Here is a 20,457-nt window from a genome sequence, read left to right as displayed (position 1 = left end):
ACTGTTAGCTACACTTTACATGACAGATCATCACCAATCAGGACATCGTACCAGAACAGAATATACACGCCTGTAATGATGACTGCATCTTTCATAGCACTAGTTACCAGTTACCTTTATGGACTCTTTAAACTTGTAAGCTACTTACACTGCTATTGCAGACCTAGCCTAAAACATCAGCATCTATGTTTAATGCATTCTGAGGAACATTTGACTGAAAGAACAATCAGCATAGCAGAAACCGCAGTAAGTGGGCACTTCTGAAATGGATTGCAAGAAAACAAATTGTCACTCCACATTCTTGCACCCTTTAAGCTATCAAAGTCTTATCACCATGGTACTTCAGCGTTTGATTAGCAGCTATAAAGGAGGAAAAAAGAAAAGGATTTTTCTTTGGACCACATTTAGCAAATCCTAAGGACATATATTTTTTTATTGAGGAATTATTAACAACAGTTATATTACACCCCATAGGTTCTTTAAAAGTTTATGAAGACTTGACTTCAGTGGCAGACCAATTTACAGCATGTTACAAGGGAAATAAACAGATCAGAAAACAGCAAGCACTGGATATTTTCAGTGAATGTTCCAGCTCCAGAAAACAGAACCATTTTTCTTGCACTGCGGTTTGTCCCAATACAGACCTGTAAATTTACACAAAAGGCAAGACAATCCCAATCCAATCTTAAAATGTCTCAATCATTCAGTCTTTTTCCTTGACCTAACTTATTACTTATCTTCACAGCTCACAGCAGTTTCTTCAGGATGCTCTGTCTTAAATTTTTTATGAGATGGTTCTCCTGGGAGAAGAGACATGCAATGCTCTAAGGATCGCGCAATTTCATCAATTGTCCATTTGTCTTCATGAAGTGCATGCTCCTCTAGCGTAAATGGCCCGTGTTTCGTTCGGGTCAGCTCCTGCATGCTGGCACAGGTAGAGAGTTCTACAGTACAGAAGAAAAAAGACTTTAGAAGAAGTGCACGGTCAAATTTAACTATTTGCAATGTACTTTTATATGTAGCCTTCTACATTATTCTGCTTAGCTTGAAAAGGCAGTTCGTGGAGATTCAACGCTCATTTACATCTTCTTAAGTCTGAGGCGAGGAATTCCTTTGATTTCTGTAGATCTCCACTGCAGTAAGAGTTCAAAATCTGACAGAAAGTTGTCAGGAGGTTTTCCAGATTTAAATCGGAATGATGAGAGAGAAATAATGACATAAAATAAAAGCAGAACATTCTGTACAGAACATTCAAGTGACTTAGAAGACCATGTGCTATTTTCCATGTTTTTGGAAAAGCAATTGTCTGTGTTTTTCCACGTTTTTATCCTGTGCCACTCATCAGGATAATATAAACTAAGATAAGGAAAAAATCAAAATATAAACAAATGCTACGATGGGTTAAATACAAGTAGGACAGAATTACGTAATGAGGGGTTAAAAAGATAACCCCTTTTGTTTGTCAGCAACTGGACTGACTTGAAAGTGCACAGGTGTACTAAAATATTCTTGCCCATACTTGCAGATGCAGGAGGATTTTTACTGCATTTCATACTCTGAAAAAGAGCCAGCTGGGTAGAGACTTTATCTTGGTTTGTCTTTAAAGGACTGAACACAACCCAGTATGCCCAGAAGACTGCAATAGGAGAATCTCTGACTTGCCTAAGTACAAATAACAACATTGAAATTCATAGGGCTCTCCCACATCACTTGGTTTCTTGATCTGCAAATGTATCACTTAAAAAAATTGAAATGGCCTATCTGTTCTCCATCATGCAGTTTGATAGATATAGGGCACAAGACAAATAACCCTGTGGGAAAGCAACACCATTCACAGTAAAAGGAAAGGAGAAAGAAAACACTAGAAAAATCATCACAAACGAAGAAGTCTTTCTAGGAGATAGGGTTTATTATGTGCATGGTAATGTTCTGTGCAATCTGTTTTCAAAATGTGATGAATAATGTTTAAAAAGACAGTGTCTTTCTTCTGCCTCTTCTCACCCTTAATCTGAGTTAGCTTTAACATATGGAGGAGAGAAAAAAAAATTCCCACCTTGCCTTGCATTTTCTTGCTCAGTGCTATTCCTTGCTCCATTTTTATCCCCCAGCCCCCAGGGTCCTCCAGCAATTATTTAGCCTTCATTCCCTCATGCTCCCAAGGAAAATACCCTAGTATATAAAAGCAAGTGATAGCAGTACCAATCTGCAAAACAGCACGGAAGTCTGGTGGCCAGAGATATAAAACATGGCAAGATTTTTCTATAAGCAGACACTTTCATTCCTTAAACCATCACTTTTTTTTTCATGCCTACCTTTGCCAATGTCGCTGACCAGGCTCCTGACATAAAAGCCACCGCCGCATTCAACATCTGGAATGTTAATAGTGACATGGTAAACTGCCAGCACAATGTGAAATCTACTTTACATAGAGACCATGCTCCCAAACAAATGTAAAAATGCACTAAGCAAACAACCCAGTGATAAAATATTTATAGGATGCAACATCAATTATTCATCCTGTAACATATGTGCGGGTGAGATTGCTAAGCCAAGACAGGAGGGAAGGCAAATACAATGGCAACGGAACTAACTCACTAGAAATTAAGTACTTGCCGTGGTATGTTAATAAATGCTTCAGTTCTATTCATTTTGAAGGTTTCAGATGGTTGTTTTGTATTTCTAATGATGAAACCAAATTATTTCCAGAATAGCCTAAACTGACTATCAATGTGTTTTTTGTTTTTTTTTTTTAAGATACTGCACATGAGAAGCTCCAATAAAAGCTGCTGACATTTTAAAATTCACCTTTAACTTTCCCTGCTCTCTCAACCCTTCCCTTCTCCCTCTGCCAGCGATCAGCTGCTAGTCACCCATAAAGTAAGGCCCCAAGTAACATAGCACCAAGTTCTGTTGTTCATACCTGCTCATCATATAAAATCTGGTCCACCAGAGGACTACGGGTCAAGCAGGTACTTCCTCAATGCAAAAGATTATCCTGACCTCACCTGCATCAAATATTTACAATGGTATCTTTGGTTTATTTATTAAGGTCATTCTTAATGTGCTACCCAGGCTTTTTCATGTATGACAGAAGGGTAGGATCCTGTCTCTGCAACCTAGAAAGAGGTCTGACAGTAACTGATGGTGGCCCTTGATGAATTAAGATGCCAGCAGTCTGGGCATTGGGGCAAAGGAATGGGTCAGGGGAAGTAAGGAGACCTGAGAAAGGAGTAGTGAGCTGGAGGCTGCAAAATCATGGACAGATGCAAGTAATCTCCTGGCCAGCCTCTCAGAATTTTCCCTCACAGGAAGATTACATATAATCAGCTTAACTTAAAACCAAAATATGGTGCTTTTACTGCAAAGTGAAAGTCTGTGCATGCAGGCTCACACTAAAATAAGTAGCTGAGGGAAATGAAACCCATTTCTATATCTTAGTCTCATTCTGAGTGTAAATAAGCACTAACAAACTGGGAGCATCGCTCTATATAATAATCTTTGGCCCTTACCCAGTGTGAACAGTGGTGGCTGAAACTGTTGGAGAGAGAGGCTGTACACTCTTACTGGCCGAGCTGGCTTTGCTTCAACTGCTTCTCCTCTCTTCACCAGAGTTGATAGCCTTTCTCCATCCTTCTTCAAAGCAGAATAGCTGATCAGATAGAGCATGAAAATGCGTTACACTGTTGTAACAGAACAAGCTTCCCATCCTCCAGATCCTGTTAATATTGTACAACAGCATACATTTTACCCTTCTAATCCTCTCCAAATGCTCACATACAAAAAATAAAACCTAGCAAGTGCTTCTGAAATCTCCTGGACACAGAATAATCTCATTCACCAGTAGCTATGTAAACGGGAAAACAAGAGACGGTCCTCAATTTACCTCTTGCTGCACAGATTTAAAAGTGTTTCATCACTCAATTTGTGGTTTATGAAAACTAAGGGTTTCTACAAAGGGTATAATACTTGCAGCAGCCTCTCTCATTCTGCCCCTCAGAAGCCTGCAGGACACACTCTGTTTCAGTACTGTGGTGGGGTGAGCACTGGGCATAGCTCGGGCAATGCCTGTAACTCTGCCTTGCACCTTTACTCAACTGAGACCAGGGATTTTCCTGAACAGCAACTGCCAAGTTACAGAGCCTTGTTCCACTATGGAACTTAACAGAAAATAAATAAAGAATTCGGTGATAACATGACACTTCATCAAAGTTCCAACTCTGGCCCTGAAGAAAAGACGACTATAGAAAAATCAAAAAAGATCTTGCTCAAATTACCGGAGGGTAATTTGAAAAGGTCACACAAACAGAACACCTACTGAACGGCTGACCTTACAGGGCTCACAGCGGAACCACAGTAACCGATCCATTGCAAATGCAAAGGAAAGCATGTTAGCTTAAATCACCAGAAAAGCCATCTGTCACAAGCTAAGCACTTGCATATTGCCAGTTACCATGGCTCACCTGACTGGAAGAAATTTGTTAAGCTATGGAAGCTTAAATCACTAACAATTTATTCATACTCTAAGTTTCCAGAAAACTAATTTACAGGCGTTAAAGGAACTTCCATGCTTATGTCATTAAGCCTCCCCCTACCCCATAAATAAAATTAAAGTCTTGAGGCTTTCCCTTTTAATTGTAAGACAGGACAGAACAATCCAAGCCCTGCAAAAGCTGCTTAAGACTGTTACTCTGCTTTATATTCACCAACAAAACAGGCTCCAGGTCACCATTTGTGCTTGATGTTCATATCAGCATGACCTGCAACTCCAAATGTTAAACTCCTAGGTCTGCCTTGCTTCTACCCTCTTGCCAAAACATGTCTTTTTTATTTCTGACAGAACTGACTCCTGTTGGCAAGTCCTGAGAGCTGAACACCGCTCCTGAGAGTTCTGAACATTGTGGAACTTACAGCGGAGGAACTTGCATGATGTCCCCTGTGAACTTCTGCAGCACATTTTCAAGATCTCTTTTTGTTACCTGGTCTGTAGAAAGAAAACAACAAGTATGTTAGCATCACTTATTCACATGGCACCAATGGAACTGATCACATTCTGCAAACAGATACAAAGAAGTGGTCCCTCTTGTCTGAATTTAGATTGGATGAAAAATGCCAGAGATGAAAAACAGAATGTAGGTAGGAGTGTGAATTACCACAAGAAGAATGGAACAAACAGTCCAAGGTGATTAAGACAGTCTGGCCGCTTTCAGAAGGGCACAAGTCCCTACACACACTGTTCTGCTTTGCAACTTTTCCTCCCTTGGGACTACAAATTCATTTTTCTTGGAAACCAGGCAAAACTACACAACTTGTCCTAGCCTAATCTGTGCTAAAGGACTAAGAAGAATAAAATACTCATCTAACATTGACAACTACTCTTAAGAGTACATAACTGTACTCATGGGAAAATTCCAACAGGTTACTAGTGAAAAAAACACTGCATTTTTTTTTCCTATTGAAGAAAGACTACATCTGGAACAACATACTAAATTCCATCAGACATCTAACCTGCAGATGCTCACAAAGGCATGGTTACATATTAAGTAAGGCAATTTTACTGAAGAAATCCTGGAAAAGAAAGTAACTGCTTTAGGAAATCTACTCTCAAGTACACCTGCAAACCTGCCCCACTTTTATTAGAAGGCTATAACTGAAGCAGCTGGTTGCACTGGTCCTTTGAAACTAGCAACAGGGATGACATTCATCCCTAATTTGTTTAGAGTACAAACATAAGATCTGTAATCAGAATGCCCTTCAGTAACTATCTAGTCATGTGCCTCCTGATCTATATTCTAGTGGTAGACTTGGCAGTACTAGGCTAATGGTTGGACTTGGTGATCTTGGAGGTCTTTTCCAACCTAAGTGATTCTATAATTCTATGATGTTATTAGTGTCGCATGAAGTCAACAGCATCCCTGAACATAAATAAAATCAAATTATTTATTGCCCCTTCATTATGTTTTGGAGAAGACCTGTGCTTGCAGCCCTTACAGAACAGCTGTACTTCATGCTGTAAGTAAGAAGGAAGAGTTTTTTTTCCACTGCAACTTCTGAAGATGGCAATGTGGCACCTCATTTTGGCAAACCACATTTTGCAGCCTTAGGAGCACACGCTGCCCTGAAGCATTACTAACTGCAAGGTTGCAAGGCACACGGGTCAGTCAGGGATACTGAGAAAGAACAATGCGCAGCAGAACATGGGGTAGGAATGACAAAATTGTTTGCACAGTAAGCCTGGATCATCTTCTGAAGAGGTTCTTACATGGCTGTGCAAATCTGATAGCACTGCTGTAGTTTAGCAGTGCATCACATCAAAATTACACAGAAAAATTAGCTTGACTCAGCTCCGTGCCTCTGATCCTGGTCTGCCTTCTTGCAAAACCCAGGCTGTTTCAGGCTAGAATTTAGTATTTAATATCTAAGGGGAAAAAAAAAATCCCCATGTGAGGAATGATGCATTAAGCCATTAACAAAGCTGTGCAGCGTGTTATCAAAGTAAATATTTATAGATGAGTTTGCTAAGATACAGGATAAATCATATTTGTCTTCTGCAATGCATCATAGCACAATCTGGTCAGTATTAAATTCTGAAAATCTCAAAACGTGCTTTTTTTTTTTTTTTCCTTCCCACGAGCACTGCCTTTGTGTCAGTGGGCTGTACTGGATTTTTGCTCTCTCCTACAGCAAGCTGGTGCAGCTTTCGCCCAGCTCTCCAACGAAGAAGAATGCCCCATTAATCCAGTCCCAAGCAAACACTTTCACTATGTCTAAATTGTGTATTTGTCCCAGGCACCAGTCTGGACTCGTGTCCCTGCAGAGCACACAGCCCACGCTGTGAGCTAGCTCCTTCGCTGCCGTTCAGCTCCCCCAGTCCTGCCCAGCAGAGCCATCTCCCTTCTGGCCCCGTGCCCGCAGGTCTCCCTCCCCTGGCTGTGGGATCAGGTTTAGTAGGTTAACAGCCTGCCTTGGCAGCAAGTTCAGAGCAGCATTTGTTCACAACCCTCCATCAAGCAGGGAAGATGAACACGTTCACAAAGGCTAAATGGTTTCAGCTGCTCCAAAACGTTCTCTCCCCATCCTCTGCTCCCTGAGAGTAAGGTCCAGAGAGGTTTCTGCAGGACTTATTTGTCACAGATCCCAATCACTCTTGCTACTGAGAACTAGCCTACTCTCCTCAGTAACCTAATTGCAAATGCTAGGTTTTGCTAGAAGCTGGGCTTAAACTACACCTCTCTGCCCTTTCAGGGAGAGCCTGCTGCCCTGTTTCGCGATGATTCCAGTCCGGGCTGTCTAGGTTTGGCCCATGGGATAACCACATCCAAACCCCAGGAGTGAAGACAGCCCTAGCTTCAAACAAGATGACTGGAGCTGCTCTGTGTGCACACTATTCGAAATACCTTTATTTCAGACTGTTTTCTAAATTTCTTCATGAGCCTTTAGACTGAGGGTGGGCTCTATGATGTCTGCACGGGCCGTGCTTCTTCCAGTGGACCGTTCCCTACAATTCTACCAGCACCCCAAAGCACCCAAAACTTCTGGTCTTGAAGGCTTCCAAAACATTTAGAATAATGTTTTCAGCTTCTAGGATGAACATTTTCAACAGTTATACTTCTAAACACTGATAACTGTTGACCAATTTTCCTGCTGCAATCATAAAGGAAGGGAAATAAGTTACCAAACCAAAAGGCACCAGCTGTGCCACAGCCTCAAGAAGCCTCCACTGAAGGGTGATCTTGCCCTTTGATTTCTAACAAGTGATACCAGAACAGAACACAGGATCACAATAATTAACTGTGACAGTCCAAGGGAACTACAGCAAGTGGCCTCAGCTCAGTCTGGCAGCAATTGTCCGTAACAGACAAGCAGAATGCTGCATGGACTACTTTTATTTATTTATTTATAAATTATTCAGGTAGCTCTATTAAACACATTTAAGAAGGGCTGCAAGCGTTAACATCCTCAGAAAACTTCAGAGGAACATCAAATCCTCGGTGCTTCCAAAGTCAGCATCCAATAGCCTGGGAGCCGTACGATGCCCTAAGTAAATCTCACGTAGAAATGTAGAAATACAAGTTCTTTCTCTGCTAAGAAAGAAACAAAAACTCAGAGGTTCAGGAGGGGTTAAACACAAGCAGTTCTCTTCAACACATCCTTTGGTTGTGAGCAAGGCTATTTCACAACAGTTTGCTTTCCAAAGTGCTGTCCAGAGACACCTTGAGGACTAAAACCTAACACTTTCTTACAGCAGGAAACTTTGTTCAGGCACTTTACCCTTGGGGTCCAGTGGAGTCATTCAAGAGGAGTTTTAAACATCTTGCAAGCTGCTTTACTGCCCTCTCCCTGCATTAAGTCCCAGCCCCGGATTCTGCTGGTATTGCAGGATTTGTATTCCCTAGCAGATGCTCACCATCTCCCAGGATCCCTCTAGTTGTCAAGAAAAGCTGAAATTCGTTTGAAAAACCTGCTGTCTATGTTCCTGGAGCAGCAATTAAGATTAGGAATTGGTGTGCCACCCAGAAAGCCAAGCTGCTTTGGAGAAGGTACTGGATAAGAACAGAAATACTGGGTTTATGGAAGATGAGGAAGAAGAAAATATAAAATACATAGGTAGCATGCAGAAAGAGAAGGAGTACACATTCTCTCATCCTTCTTTATGAGGAATTCAACTCTGATTTGCAGCAATATGGAAAGTAACTGAGGCCAATTTGACGAGAACTCCTTTCAGCAGTCATCTTCAGCAAAAGGAAGCTTTGTCCCCTACCCAGTACTGCACTGCCCCAGAAATGCCATTACTTCCCTTCATGAAACTGCATGATGAGTGGGATTGATCTCAGTTTCTAAAGGATAAGCACCTCAAAAACGTGGTTATTTTTAACCCAAATCAGTTCCCCAAGCTTACTTGCCATACAGTATAACAAAAACCTAAAGCACCCTAACAGAAGAGGTGGTGCAGGGGTAGGAAGCTAGTGTAACAGAAGCTGCCAGTGGAAGAAATGCTAATGAAAACCCTGTAAATTCTGTCTGCCATAAGCAATACACAATTAAAAAGCAAGAATAAAGTCTTGTGAAACTTTTTTTTTTTTTTTTAAATTGACTATGGGAATTTCATCTATTTGAAACGAACACTCAGTGCACCCACAGCATTCCATGTTGACAGGTATACAAGGACTAGGGAAGTGTCCACCAGCATCACCAAATGTTGGCTATTAGCAATTCGAATACCACGTGGATAGTTTGTTCTTTAGGAGCTTAGAGGGAAACTTAGAACTAGATCCCGAGGCAGAAGGAAGTGATTCAACATCTGTGAATAGCACTGCCCAGTAAATAACACAATTTACAATGATCCATCGGGTTAAAGGTGCACAAGAAACTCATCCTTGCCTGCCTCATGCAAAAAAAAGGGCTACAAAAGAAAGGAGTGGAACCCAGGCTACCTTTTCATCATGCTATTAAAAAAAAAAAAAAAGACAATTTACTTCATCTGCTTATAACTAGGTACCACAAACAGTGTGGGACCTATACGAGTTGCTAAGCAACCAGTTACCTATTGCTTTTTTTCCCCCGAAGTTGAGAAAGAACTAATGGCAAACGCATTTGGTGTGTCCCTGTTTAGCCCCATGCTGTTTCTAAGACAGCCCAGGTGGTGTGGCACGTCCACTCTGACACATTTGCACAGTCAGGATTAAGCAGAAACCTTAAACCCTTACACTATGCTCTGCGGGTCAGAACATTTCCTTTATTAGGACAGAAACTGCTGGCAAGAGCAAGATTTAGTAGGTGAATATATGCAGAGGGTAGTTTATGCCATCCTCATTTTGCACCGAGCAGTCTGTAGTTAACCAGCCATCCTGGAGGGAAGATCTAAGTGCTCTTTATTCCTCCACTGGCCTTGAAGGGTGTTACTAAAAGAGCATTCATGAGACTACACACTGTAAGATGAAAATTTTACTGGACACAGCATGCCATTTGTCAGCCTGTTAAAGATTTAAGACGACACAGTCCTGCCCAATTCTATTTTCTCCCCCCAGTCTAGTGTCCGCTTTGTTTTTTTCCCCCCAACAGAAATGAACACTTGCGCTGGGCAGAATTGCATGAAGCTGGACTGAATTATATGAGCACTGAAGTTGAAGATGAAATAATCTTAGTTTGATTTCACATTTAAATTTAATTCACACAGTCTCAAATATCTTTTCCACTTTTCTCAGATAGAGACCGTTTATGCCTTCAAATCACATCAAGCATATTGATTCATTTATGATTACCATAAGGTTTTTCTTCAGTTACTTTTCCTGTAGCATCCAACGTATCAGTGGCTTTGCCCAGCAGTCCAATGGCAGTGTACTTCTGGGAACGAAAAGAGAGAGATTAGTGAGCCAGCTTTTCTTGTGTTCATTTGGACTGGTTTTGGTTTTTAAATGACTTCAAAACAACAAGGACTCCAAACGAGACCTGGAAGAACACTAACTGTGAGTAAGCCGAAGTAACAACGATAAGACAGGGAGCTCAAAAGAAATTAAATCCTGCATTACATGGGCCTATGACTTTTAGAAACCCAAGGAAGAAGAAAGTAATCTGATTTTTCCTATAAATACATCAATACCATAAAGAAAACAGTGTTAAAGATCCAAGTCCCTGAGGGGTGTCATAAGTCACTGTTTAAGCAAGGCACACAGAGCACCTTTCATGCAGTTTTTCTGTTTCTTTACAATCTTAAAAAACAAACAAACAAAACAAAAAAACAAACACAGAACTTGACTTGTGAAAGCAAAACACCCACTTCCAAAGCAAAGCATTGCAACAGCTCAGCCGTGAAACGCAGCGACACACAATAGCCTACAGCTAGAGGAGCTGTGAACATCTGGAAGCCAGTGCAGACATTGTGACTAGCACATGGAGTGCGAGGCCACTGCGTGACATCTCTGCTTGTCACGGGATCGCAGGATATTTCCCTCTCAGGGCTTTTCCTTAAACAGTTATTTGTTGAAAGAACTCTCCAGAATGTGTGTTTGTAGCTTGCAAGAAGGAATTAGCGTGTTCCCAGGCCAGTGGCTCTTGTCTGTACTGCATTTCACCTGCATCCTCCTTTTCCACGCTTTCACCCCAAGTTCTGCCAGGCTACAGGAATAAGGCAGAACTTGCCGAAGCTGACAGAAAGCTTCCCATGAACCAGAGACACTCCATACAGTGGGTTTGGGTCAAGTTTGGATATCTTTTCATACCTGAAGGTCCGTGCTTTGAACTACTGCCTATCCTTCTTCCTTACATTTCACTCAGCCCTATCCCCATTTCGATAGCCTAGAAGAGAACAATCAAGGCGGTCCACACGCCTAATTCCCTGTTAAGGCTTCAATTAACTTCTTCCCAATGGAGTTAATAAAAATTTGAATTGGGTCATGAAAAGATGCACCGTCCTGAAGCTGGTTGACCAAACTCCCTGGAATGCATCCAAGCACGCATCAGCACTCACATTTTACTCTTTGATGCAATTCATCCTTTTTCATGTACTTGGAAAGAATAAACAAGCTCAGGTAATAACAGTGTACAAATATAAATCACATCTACAGAAAGGGACTACTAAGACCTGTCTTGATTTTGCTCTGTGTGACAACCTGCCACTTGAATGCATTTCTTCAAGCAACTGCCATGAAATGGGAACAGCAGAAAAAGGCAGCGGAGTGCAAACTTCAGTATAAAAATAGCTATAGCCTTAATGTGGTAAGCAAACTTTTTTTTTTCTGCAGTAATATGCTGCAAAATTAGGCATTAAGAAAATTATTTTTATTTTTTTAAGTTTACTTTCTTCTGGGAAACATAGCAAAGAACAGGAAGGAATGGATGAAGGCAGCTCCACAATAAATATTTATATCAACTTTGCAGTACCTCATCTGCTTTTAGGACCATAAAATTGCTTGCTCTCCGAGACATTTAATGATCTAGTTCTTAACTTTTAATAGCCCAGTTAGAAAGAGACGCTATTCAGCAGTTATTTCTAGAGGTTAATAAAAAACGTGAGTAGATCTTAATTCCAGCATGATGAACGGTCTTAGCAGTTCAGTAAAACTTGAAAACTGAAAACTTCAAATCCCTTCAAATCAGACACTCTAAGTAGAAGTACCGATACTTCTTCAGTTTGAATGCAGTTCTTCCGCTCAATTCTGTTTTTGGCTATGCTGCTTCAGGCTGTCCATTCTAATGACAAGCTTTATTTGACCTCCCTGCAAGGGAGAGATAATATCATGTGTTCCTATGTAAACACAAACTGGAGGAAATACACAATCCAGATCTCCACACTCGACTCGCCCTTTAGTTTCTGCAAAAACAGAACATAAAGCCATCTTTAAAAAGCCATCCCAAAAGAAAATCCTTAAAAATTGGTTACAAATTGCCATTCCTTAGAGAAGCCTTTAAAGAGTCACAAAAGCAGACTGAAGACAGAACCGCAATAATCCACCAAGAAGGCTGTAACAGGGCAGCAAGAATTACAGTTGGTTTACAGATCGGTCTCTGAAGTGCCCTTGGATACCTACAATTATACAGCGTAATTCCTACCGGGCACGTAGTAGGCTTTACTTCCCCTGTTTAGTGTCCGGGACCCAGAGCTTGTAGAAGATGAGAGTCTCGATTTAATCTGTTGTGCCTCTTATTTTGTGTCCAAATTTAGCATTAGCTCTCCCCAGCCTCTACCTCGCACTGCCCTGGGAAGCGCCCAACAGACTGTGAGTCATTTAGTAAGTGTTTGGTGACCTTTCCTCACCTGTGTTGGCAATCATTTCTTTCTTCCAGTTTTATAAAACGTATCTGGCAATATTCTTCCTGTACTCAAAGTACAAATCACTGCAGAACACGGACAGCAACAGCTCACAGCCACACTGACTGCAACCCACACAACCATGGCAGGAGGTATCTCAGGAAAAGCCCAGCAGATCCAGACCATGACAGGAACATCCCGGTATGAGCAGCTCATCAGAGAATGGTCTGCCAGCTGCCAGCCCCAACACCTCTGTCCCCTGCTTATCTCCAATGACCAAGACCCAAAGCATTTAAGGACTGAAACCAGCACCTCAGCTTCCCTACGGGACTCTTCGATATGCAAGTGTAGCACGTTCAAAGTTAAAATGAAGCACTCCCAGTCACTACTTAAAGCACCCTGCATTAATTTCAACTTGTGATGATGTTCTGCATGACCCCGAAGCAGCCTCCCAGCTGTCAGAACAGCATGACCCCGAGGGGATGCAGACCTTCAGACACCATTCAGGCACTGGCAAATCTCTCTCCTGCCTAGAAAACATTTTTCTTGATGTTATGACAACTGCAACAAGAGGCAGCAAAGTGATCAGAAGCCCTCAAGTACAAGCAACTCCTTCATTCACACTAGTGAGGAGCTGACCTCAAGGTGCTTTAGGTTGACAGAGCACTGCACTCCATCCCTGACGATATAAGGAGGAAACCGTCCTGCAGCCTCGGGGATATGCATGGTGGGAGCAACCCCAACAAGACCAGAAAGATGGGAAGTGCTTTGGTAGCCATATAGCTGCTACCACACCTATGACCAGGAAGGCACACCATAAAAGCCAGTACCAAAGAAAAACAGGACCACAGGAACCCTTAAGAAACAAATTACAAACCCTTGAGTATACCTGCAAGATCAAGGGAAGAGAAATTTTGTTTTAGTCACAACTGTAGGCACAATCAAAATTCTCACAGTCAATAAACATGATGCTCACAATCACATTTTAGGAAGAGAAAAGCTATCATTTGCCTTTTTGATTTCAAATCCAATTTAAGAGAAATCCCAATACTAGGTGGGAGGGGAACGAAACTATAAACATAAAAAGAGAGAAATTACAGGACTTTGTCAGTGCATATATTTAACTGTGCACTGGGAGGAGAAAAGAGGAGGAGGAGGAATCCTCTCCTGCTTGAGGGCTCCTGCAGCCAGCAAGCCATTAGCTGCACAGGGCTGAAGCCCCTGGGCTGCCTGCCAGGCACGTCTGCCCCACTTATCAGTGCAAGTGCCAGACAGACCAGGGAACGGAACTTCTCGATTTTAATTGTTAATGTATCAAAGGGTGGTGTGGGTTTTTTTGGTTGTTTGTTCGTTTGGAAAGAAGCCAGATAGCTGAAATCTTAGATTATAGCATGTTTAAAAGCTTTTTTCGAACATGGAAACGCAACGCTTTGGAGGAGCCAGACAGCAGCACACGTAGCTATGAAATAAGGTCACTAGAAGCTGTCAGGAAGATTTTAAGATGGTTCCCACTGCAAGAAGTTCCCAGCAAAGCAGGCTCCCTGGAAGAGGCAGTTCGTACGAGTTCACCCAAGGATGACCCATTTTCTAATCGCAGCAGCAACCGAACGCAGAAGTGTAAAAGGAAAGGAAAGATCCCAGCCCCTGTGCAGGAGGCTGAAAGCCAGGGAAGAGAAGCCACAGCTGATAGATAGAAAGTCAATTTATGCAAACTGGTGCCTGCATGGGGCTGACAAGTTTGAGAGAACACATACAAAAAATCAACAAAAATAAATAAATAATGATGAAAAAAAGTGGTCTAGGGAACCTGCAAGAAATTGGAGGCAGCACCCAGCAGGCAAACACGGACTGGAATTACTGCTCCTGTGCCTAATCCATTCCATCTCCACGCCTGGTGCAAGCAGTTATATTTTTGTAAACTTCGGCCAAAGGAGCCTTCAGCTCTCAGTTTTACACTGGCATTCGGTTTGTATGCGATGATTTCTAAAGCACGACTAAGATGCTCCGGATTTACGCGTTACATAACTGGTGCTTGCTGTTTGTGTAGCATCAGCAGTGACCAATGGCCTCCCGCATGTTAATCATCCACCCAAACAGACGGGTACACGGGGTAGACAAATAAGCTGGAAAAAAAAACAACAAGAGGGTTGCCATAGTTTCAATTATTTTCCGAAACAAAGCACTCTCACTAAGTAGATTCTAATATATCAAAAACAAAGAGCCCTAATCTCTTAAAAGCAGGTTGCATGGGGAAAAAATTAAGACTGCAGGATTAGGGAGGAGCTCCATATTTTATGATGGAGCAAATTCAAAATTAACAAACACCAAACACGTCCTCTTAACACACACAAAAAACTTCCCTCTCCCATTCATTTTTCTCCCAAAAGAAAAAGCTGACTTTGTGCTACGCCTGCACTAAATTTTATTTACTGCTGGATGCTGTAATTGTACTGTCATTGCTGAAGAACTATCTGATCTTTACTCTTGGGCTAACAGGATTTTCTGACCTCTTATGTCAGCTTGTTTAAGAAGTTCAAGCGCACAGGGTGACTGGACTTTCAAAGCAAAGGACTTGAACCACCTGTAGCAGGGGAGCCCACAAAGGACACTTTACCTGCATGCAGTTCAGAGAAGCCTTAAGGCAGTAACCAAAGATAGCACCAAGTTCTGGCATTAGAGGGAGGGAAGAAGAGGGAGAAAAACCAAACCAATAACTAAAAATAATACTAAGAATCCCAACAGGAACACTAAGTCACCCCAGATGGCACCATGGCCCTATGTCACTCATAAATGCAACACAGTCTATTTATGCAAACCTTTCTGACACTTGCTGCTTGTGGAACCTACCACACAGCAAAATACCTCAAGTTGGCCCTTAGATGTTGTCTTCACCACCTGTTTTTGTTGTTGCGTTTGTTTTTAAACACCTGTTTCCTCATTCCGCCATCTAGCACCTACACCACAGAGCAGACAAAATAAACCAAGCCAACCTCCATCTCCTAGCTGAGAAACAGTTTAAAGACAATTCATAATTCTTTGCCCAGAGATAAGACAGTCCCCCCAGGGGGGGAGAAGACTTTAGACATAGATAAAACTGAAAGCCTTTAAGTGAATCTGAAGACACCGCTAAGCTTAAGATGCTGTAAGTTCTAAAATGCAGAGCTACGAGCATCTCCACGTTACTAGAAGAAGCACTACAGAAAACAATGCAGAATGGCCAGTTTAATCCTGTTAACATCTTTTCTTTTAATCTTGCCATCTTGCAGCCTTGGTTTGGGTTTTTGTTTGTTTGCTTGTTTTTTTGTTTGTTTGTTTGTTGTTTGGTTTTGTTTTGTTTTGTTTTTTGGGTTTTTTTTTGGATGAATGAGTGAATGAATGCAAGGCAGACCTGTACGTTTAGCCCAGACACACACAATTATAGAAAGGTCAAGAGAAAAGAGTGCCACACCAACCTCGTGAAAGTAAGCACATTCCAGCGTGCTCCTGAAATATTCTGCATTTTTGGAGGAAAGAGCTTCTAGAGCACAATAGGTGCAGTCTACTCGATATTTCCAACAGTTTAAAAAAAAGTGTGAATATTAATAGAGCATGAAGCTGAGCTATTAATAGATTAGGCCTCTGGGGTTAACATAAAAGAGACTCGAGCAATACACAGCGTGTTAAGCCAGCTTATTAATGGTACTGCAGCAGAAAAGCTTCTATATATACTATCTAACAGCTTCTTCTACAACTGTGTTTTGGGGATACTGGGTAGGTAAGGGAAGAACAGATATTCACATCAGCCTCTTTTAACGATTTTTTAGGGTAAAAAACAGGTTACAAATGTACTGTGTTTCGAAATAACAGGTCACTGAAGATGACACCAGTGTGCATACATGGAGGGGGCACATTAAGACCATTTTTATCCAGCTAACAGTTCAGCCCCTGATTCCTGCATCCTACACTGTGCATGCTTAACATTCTCTCAGCGCGCAGACACCACTTCAAGTTTTGCTAACACCTTCTACACAATCTCAAAACACATCAAAACCAACAGAATGCATGCAGCTCCTAGCCTTCCTTTTCTGTAAGCATTTTCCTTGTAACAAAGTAAGGAGGAAGACCATGCTTTCATAAACTGACATTGATCTCTAGTTAGCATCTTGAGACATTCAGGGAACAAGAAGTTCATTATCAGTAATGTACAGCGATACTCACAGATCAGAAACCCACACCAAGTGTACATAACCAGTGATGGTCTCTGGTACGAGGCCACGGTATGACAACAGAAAGCTCCTGCAAAAATTCTCAGGTGTCCTGCAAAAATTCTCAGGTGTCAGTAGTGGTTAAAACAAAAGGCAAACAGTATCATAGTGGTGCTTGGATATAGCTGTCATGGACTACAGACATAAGTAGGTCAAGCTTTAGTATCACAGATAACGTCTTGCACCTACGAGTTCCTTATCTGTTCGCACAACTCCCTAACAAATACCAGGTAACAGAAATGGCAAGTCTCTGTCCTATTTGTGTATTTCAAGAGTGTAAAATCCTTTAGTGAACACACAAAAATGGTAACTAAACGGATGAAATTAAGCAACCACTACATGTCAGGATGAATCACCTAGCCCGTCTACAAGGGCTGAAACACATCCATCTGCCTGTGGGTTAACATCACTCATAAAACAATCGCTCCATCGTTGATCTGCCAGTCCCGTTCCTCAAGGGAAACCTATAAAACACCTTTCAAAACAAGCCTGGGAACTAAAATTCATAACTCCACTGGGCTCAGAAAAAAAAACACGAGCTCAATAGAGATATTGGATTTATGGCACAGTGTAACGTTACCTCACACTAACCCCCTCACATTCCACAATGAATAATATACCAGGCTCTCTCCTTCCCCTAGGAGATAACCTTATCTCTTTCTTTCCTCTCCTACCTTCCTTGTAAGGAAACAGCAATTTCTTTGGGCTTGAACAGAGGCAAAGCAATGACATTTTATGTAGCTACAATCCATTTTGCTTAAGTGAGCGGGTCACACACAGCACTCTTTTTTGTTCCTTCTCCAATCTCAAAACCAACCGAAATTCCGTCAGACCCTTGCTCAGTGTGGATGGCATACCACAAACAACGAGGTGTGGGAACGAAAGGGCACGAACCATGGAGTGAAAAACGAGAAGGTGTTGCAGATGAAAAATTTCCTAGGGAAAGTGCTAAAGAGCAAGCTATCCAGTTTTACTTGGATTCCTCACAACAAATATAGATGGCTGGATGTGACAGCAGTGCAATGCGGAGGCAGAACACCAGCTAAAACCACAGCGTGTTGGTTTTACCCAGCTGAACTCCACCACAAGTGCTCTCTCACTCCCCTTCCTCAAAGGGAAAGGGAGAGAAAATATGATGGAAAGGGCTCAAGGGCTGCGATAAGGACAGGAAGATCACTCACCAATTATCGTCACAGGCAAAACAGACTCAGAGTTGGGAGATTAGTGAAATTTATTGCCTATTGCTAACAAGCTAGAGCAGTGAGAAACAAAGGAAAGAAACCAAAAGCACCTTTCCCCCTCTCCCACCTCCTTCCTCTGAGCAATGCAGGTGAACAGGGAATGGGGCTGCGGTCAGTCCCTGACACTTCGTCTCCACTGCTCCTTCAGGGTCCCTCTCTGCCCCTGCTCCCTGTGGGGTCGCTCCCACTGGATGCCGTCCTTCCCTAACTGAGCCTGTGGGGGCTGCCCACAGGCAGCAGCTCTGCAAGCACTGCTCCCACACGGCTCCGTCCCACGGGGTCCATCCATCCCCCAGGAGCAAACTGCTCCAGCACAGGTCCCCCATGGGTGCCAGCTCCCCCCAGACTCCCTGCTCCTCTCCACGGGCTGCAGCTCCGGCCCGGGGCCTGCTCCTGCGGGGGCTCTCCATGGGCCGGAGCCTCCTCCAGGCCACATCCACCTGCTCCACCGGGGGCTCCTCCACCCATGAGGGGGCTGCAGCATGGAGATCTGCTCCATGTGGGACCCATGGGCTGCAGGGGGACAGCCTGCTCCACCAGGGGCCTCTCCATGGGCCGCAGGGGAACTGCTGCTGCCTGCCTGCAGCACCTCCTGCCCTCCCGCTGCACTCACCTGGGGGCTGCAGGGCTGCTTCTCACTCCTCACTCTCCCAGCTGCTGTTGTGCATGTTTGTTTTTTTTCCCTTCCTTAAATCTGCTCTCACAGAGGCACAAACAACATCACTTATTGGCTCAGCTCGGTGGTGGGTCCCTTTGGAGCTGGCTGTAACTGGCCCTTATCTAACGTGGGGCAGCTGCAGGGCTCTGCTCACTGAGGCCACCCCCGTGGCCCCCCACTACCAAAGCCTTGCCACATAAACCCAGTACACACAGGTGACAGAAGCAAGATAAGATCTGAAAACTCATCATGCAAGCAATAGCAATCCCCCAAGCCTTCTTGACTGGAAGCCTGGCTGATAAAGAATCCTGCTACCTCACATGGGATAGAAGTTGTTTTCTTAATCCATTTTATGAAAGGAGGCAATGAAACAGCCCATCTGTATGGAATAGTCCTGGGGTCTTACCTGTCATCACTGCCTGCCCGGCCAGAACCAGTGGTGTACCATGGTCACAACCAGTAACTATTTTTGCTTTCAGAAGTGATCTAAAAGATCCCTACTTCCCTAAACTCTGAACAGATTTGAAATTGCATCTAATTTTAGAACCCATGGTTCTGTTTTAGACCTGAGAAAGTACTTGCAGGTTCAAATGCCTAGCTTGCCTTACTACACCAATAAATTTAATAAAATACAAAAAAAACTACCATTACTCACAAGCTCACCCTTCCAAAAGAATGTTAAAAATACCAGAATATGAAAAAGAAAACAGAACACACACCACTATCCACTGTATGAATAAATAGTTTTGACTCTGCCAGCTCCAAAAGAAAGCATGATGAAGCAAAGAGCTCAGCTGGTGATACTGTGGAGGAATCTTTTAATATTAAAAATAAGAGCACACACAACCAAGAGCATCCCTCAAAAGGAAAGTCAGATCAATTTTCTTGCACTCATAATTCAAGTATATGAACTGGAGCACAAACTGCTTTAAAAATACATTTTAAAAGAAAATAAAAGGCTCTTTAAAAAGAAAGGATTTCATAAGATACAGCACTTATACCATCACGGTATGCATATTAATGTGCAAACACACAAATGTTGGCAGAATAGAGTTCTCAGAGATCCTGAGTTCTTATAAATCTTGGGAAAATAGGTAGATAGAGGAAACAAATCTGTTCTAGCTTCCACTAAGAAAAAGGCCCCAGAGGGAGCCCCACTGTATTACCGGATACCAACGAGTCCACATGGGGCTTTGGTGTCTAACGAGCTGTAAACAAACGAAGTCACAAGAAAAGGCTTCATTAGTTCTGCTCCTTATAGAACTCCTAGATGTTCTTTTTAACGCATTATTAATTCATTGGACTCAATGCCTTAAGATGGAAGTTAAGGACTAAATTCAAAAAGAGAAAGAACTCAGAGAAAGCTAGCAATCTTTGTGTTTGAGAAGTTTAAGGGATACATATTAAAGCCTAATCTTTTAGGACAGTAAGATAATCACAGGAGGTAAAGAAACAACCTGTTTTATGGACATTTTGTTCTGCAGCATCTGGTCCCAACCCTCCAGAGAAACAAACCTGCAATATATGAATCTAAACCAGGTATCACGCTGCAAGAAGCAACTTACTTGT

At 42.4% G+C, this 20,457-nt stretch overlaps 1 protein-coding gene across 2 annotated transcripts in view; it reads right to left on the bottom strand.

Annotated features, from left to right (window-relative positions):
• Window positions 1-403: 403 nt before the first annotated feature.
• TRUB1 (TruB pseudouridine synthase family member 1) overlaps window positions 404-20,457 on the bottom strand; it is a 29,785-nt gene continuing 9,731 nt past the window's right edge. Inside the window, exons 4-8 of one of the 2 annotated variants that reach the window (XM_068688692.1) lie at window positions 10,260-10,341; window positions 4,909-4,981; window positions 3,510-3,649; window positions 2,313-2,369; window positions 404-944 (exon numbers count right to left, since the gene is read on the bottom strand). In XM_068688692.1, the coding sequence (XP_068544793.1) occupies window positions 730-944; window positions 2,313-2,369; window positions 3,510-3,649; window positions 4,909-4,981; window positions 10,260-10,341 (567 nt within the window). In that variant the 3' untranslated portion in view covers window positions 404-729. Of the gene's footprint in view, window positions 1,154-2,312; window positions 2,370-3,509; window positions 3,650-4,908; window positions 4,982-10,259; window positions 10,342-20,457 lie in introns of both variants that reach the window. The other variant, XM_068688693.1, reaches the window with a different exon arrangement.

This window comes from Anas acuta, chromosome 7, assembly GCF_963932015.1.
Source record: "Anas acuta chromosome 7, bAnaAcu1.1, whole genome shotgun sequence".
In the NCBI taxonomy this organism is placed as follows: domain Eukaryota; kingdom Metazoa; phylum Chordata; class Aves; order Anseriformes; family Anatidae; genus Anas; species Anas acuta.
Note: the sequence above shows the minus strand (reverse complement) of the source record. Positions and strands in the feature narration are given on the sequence as shown.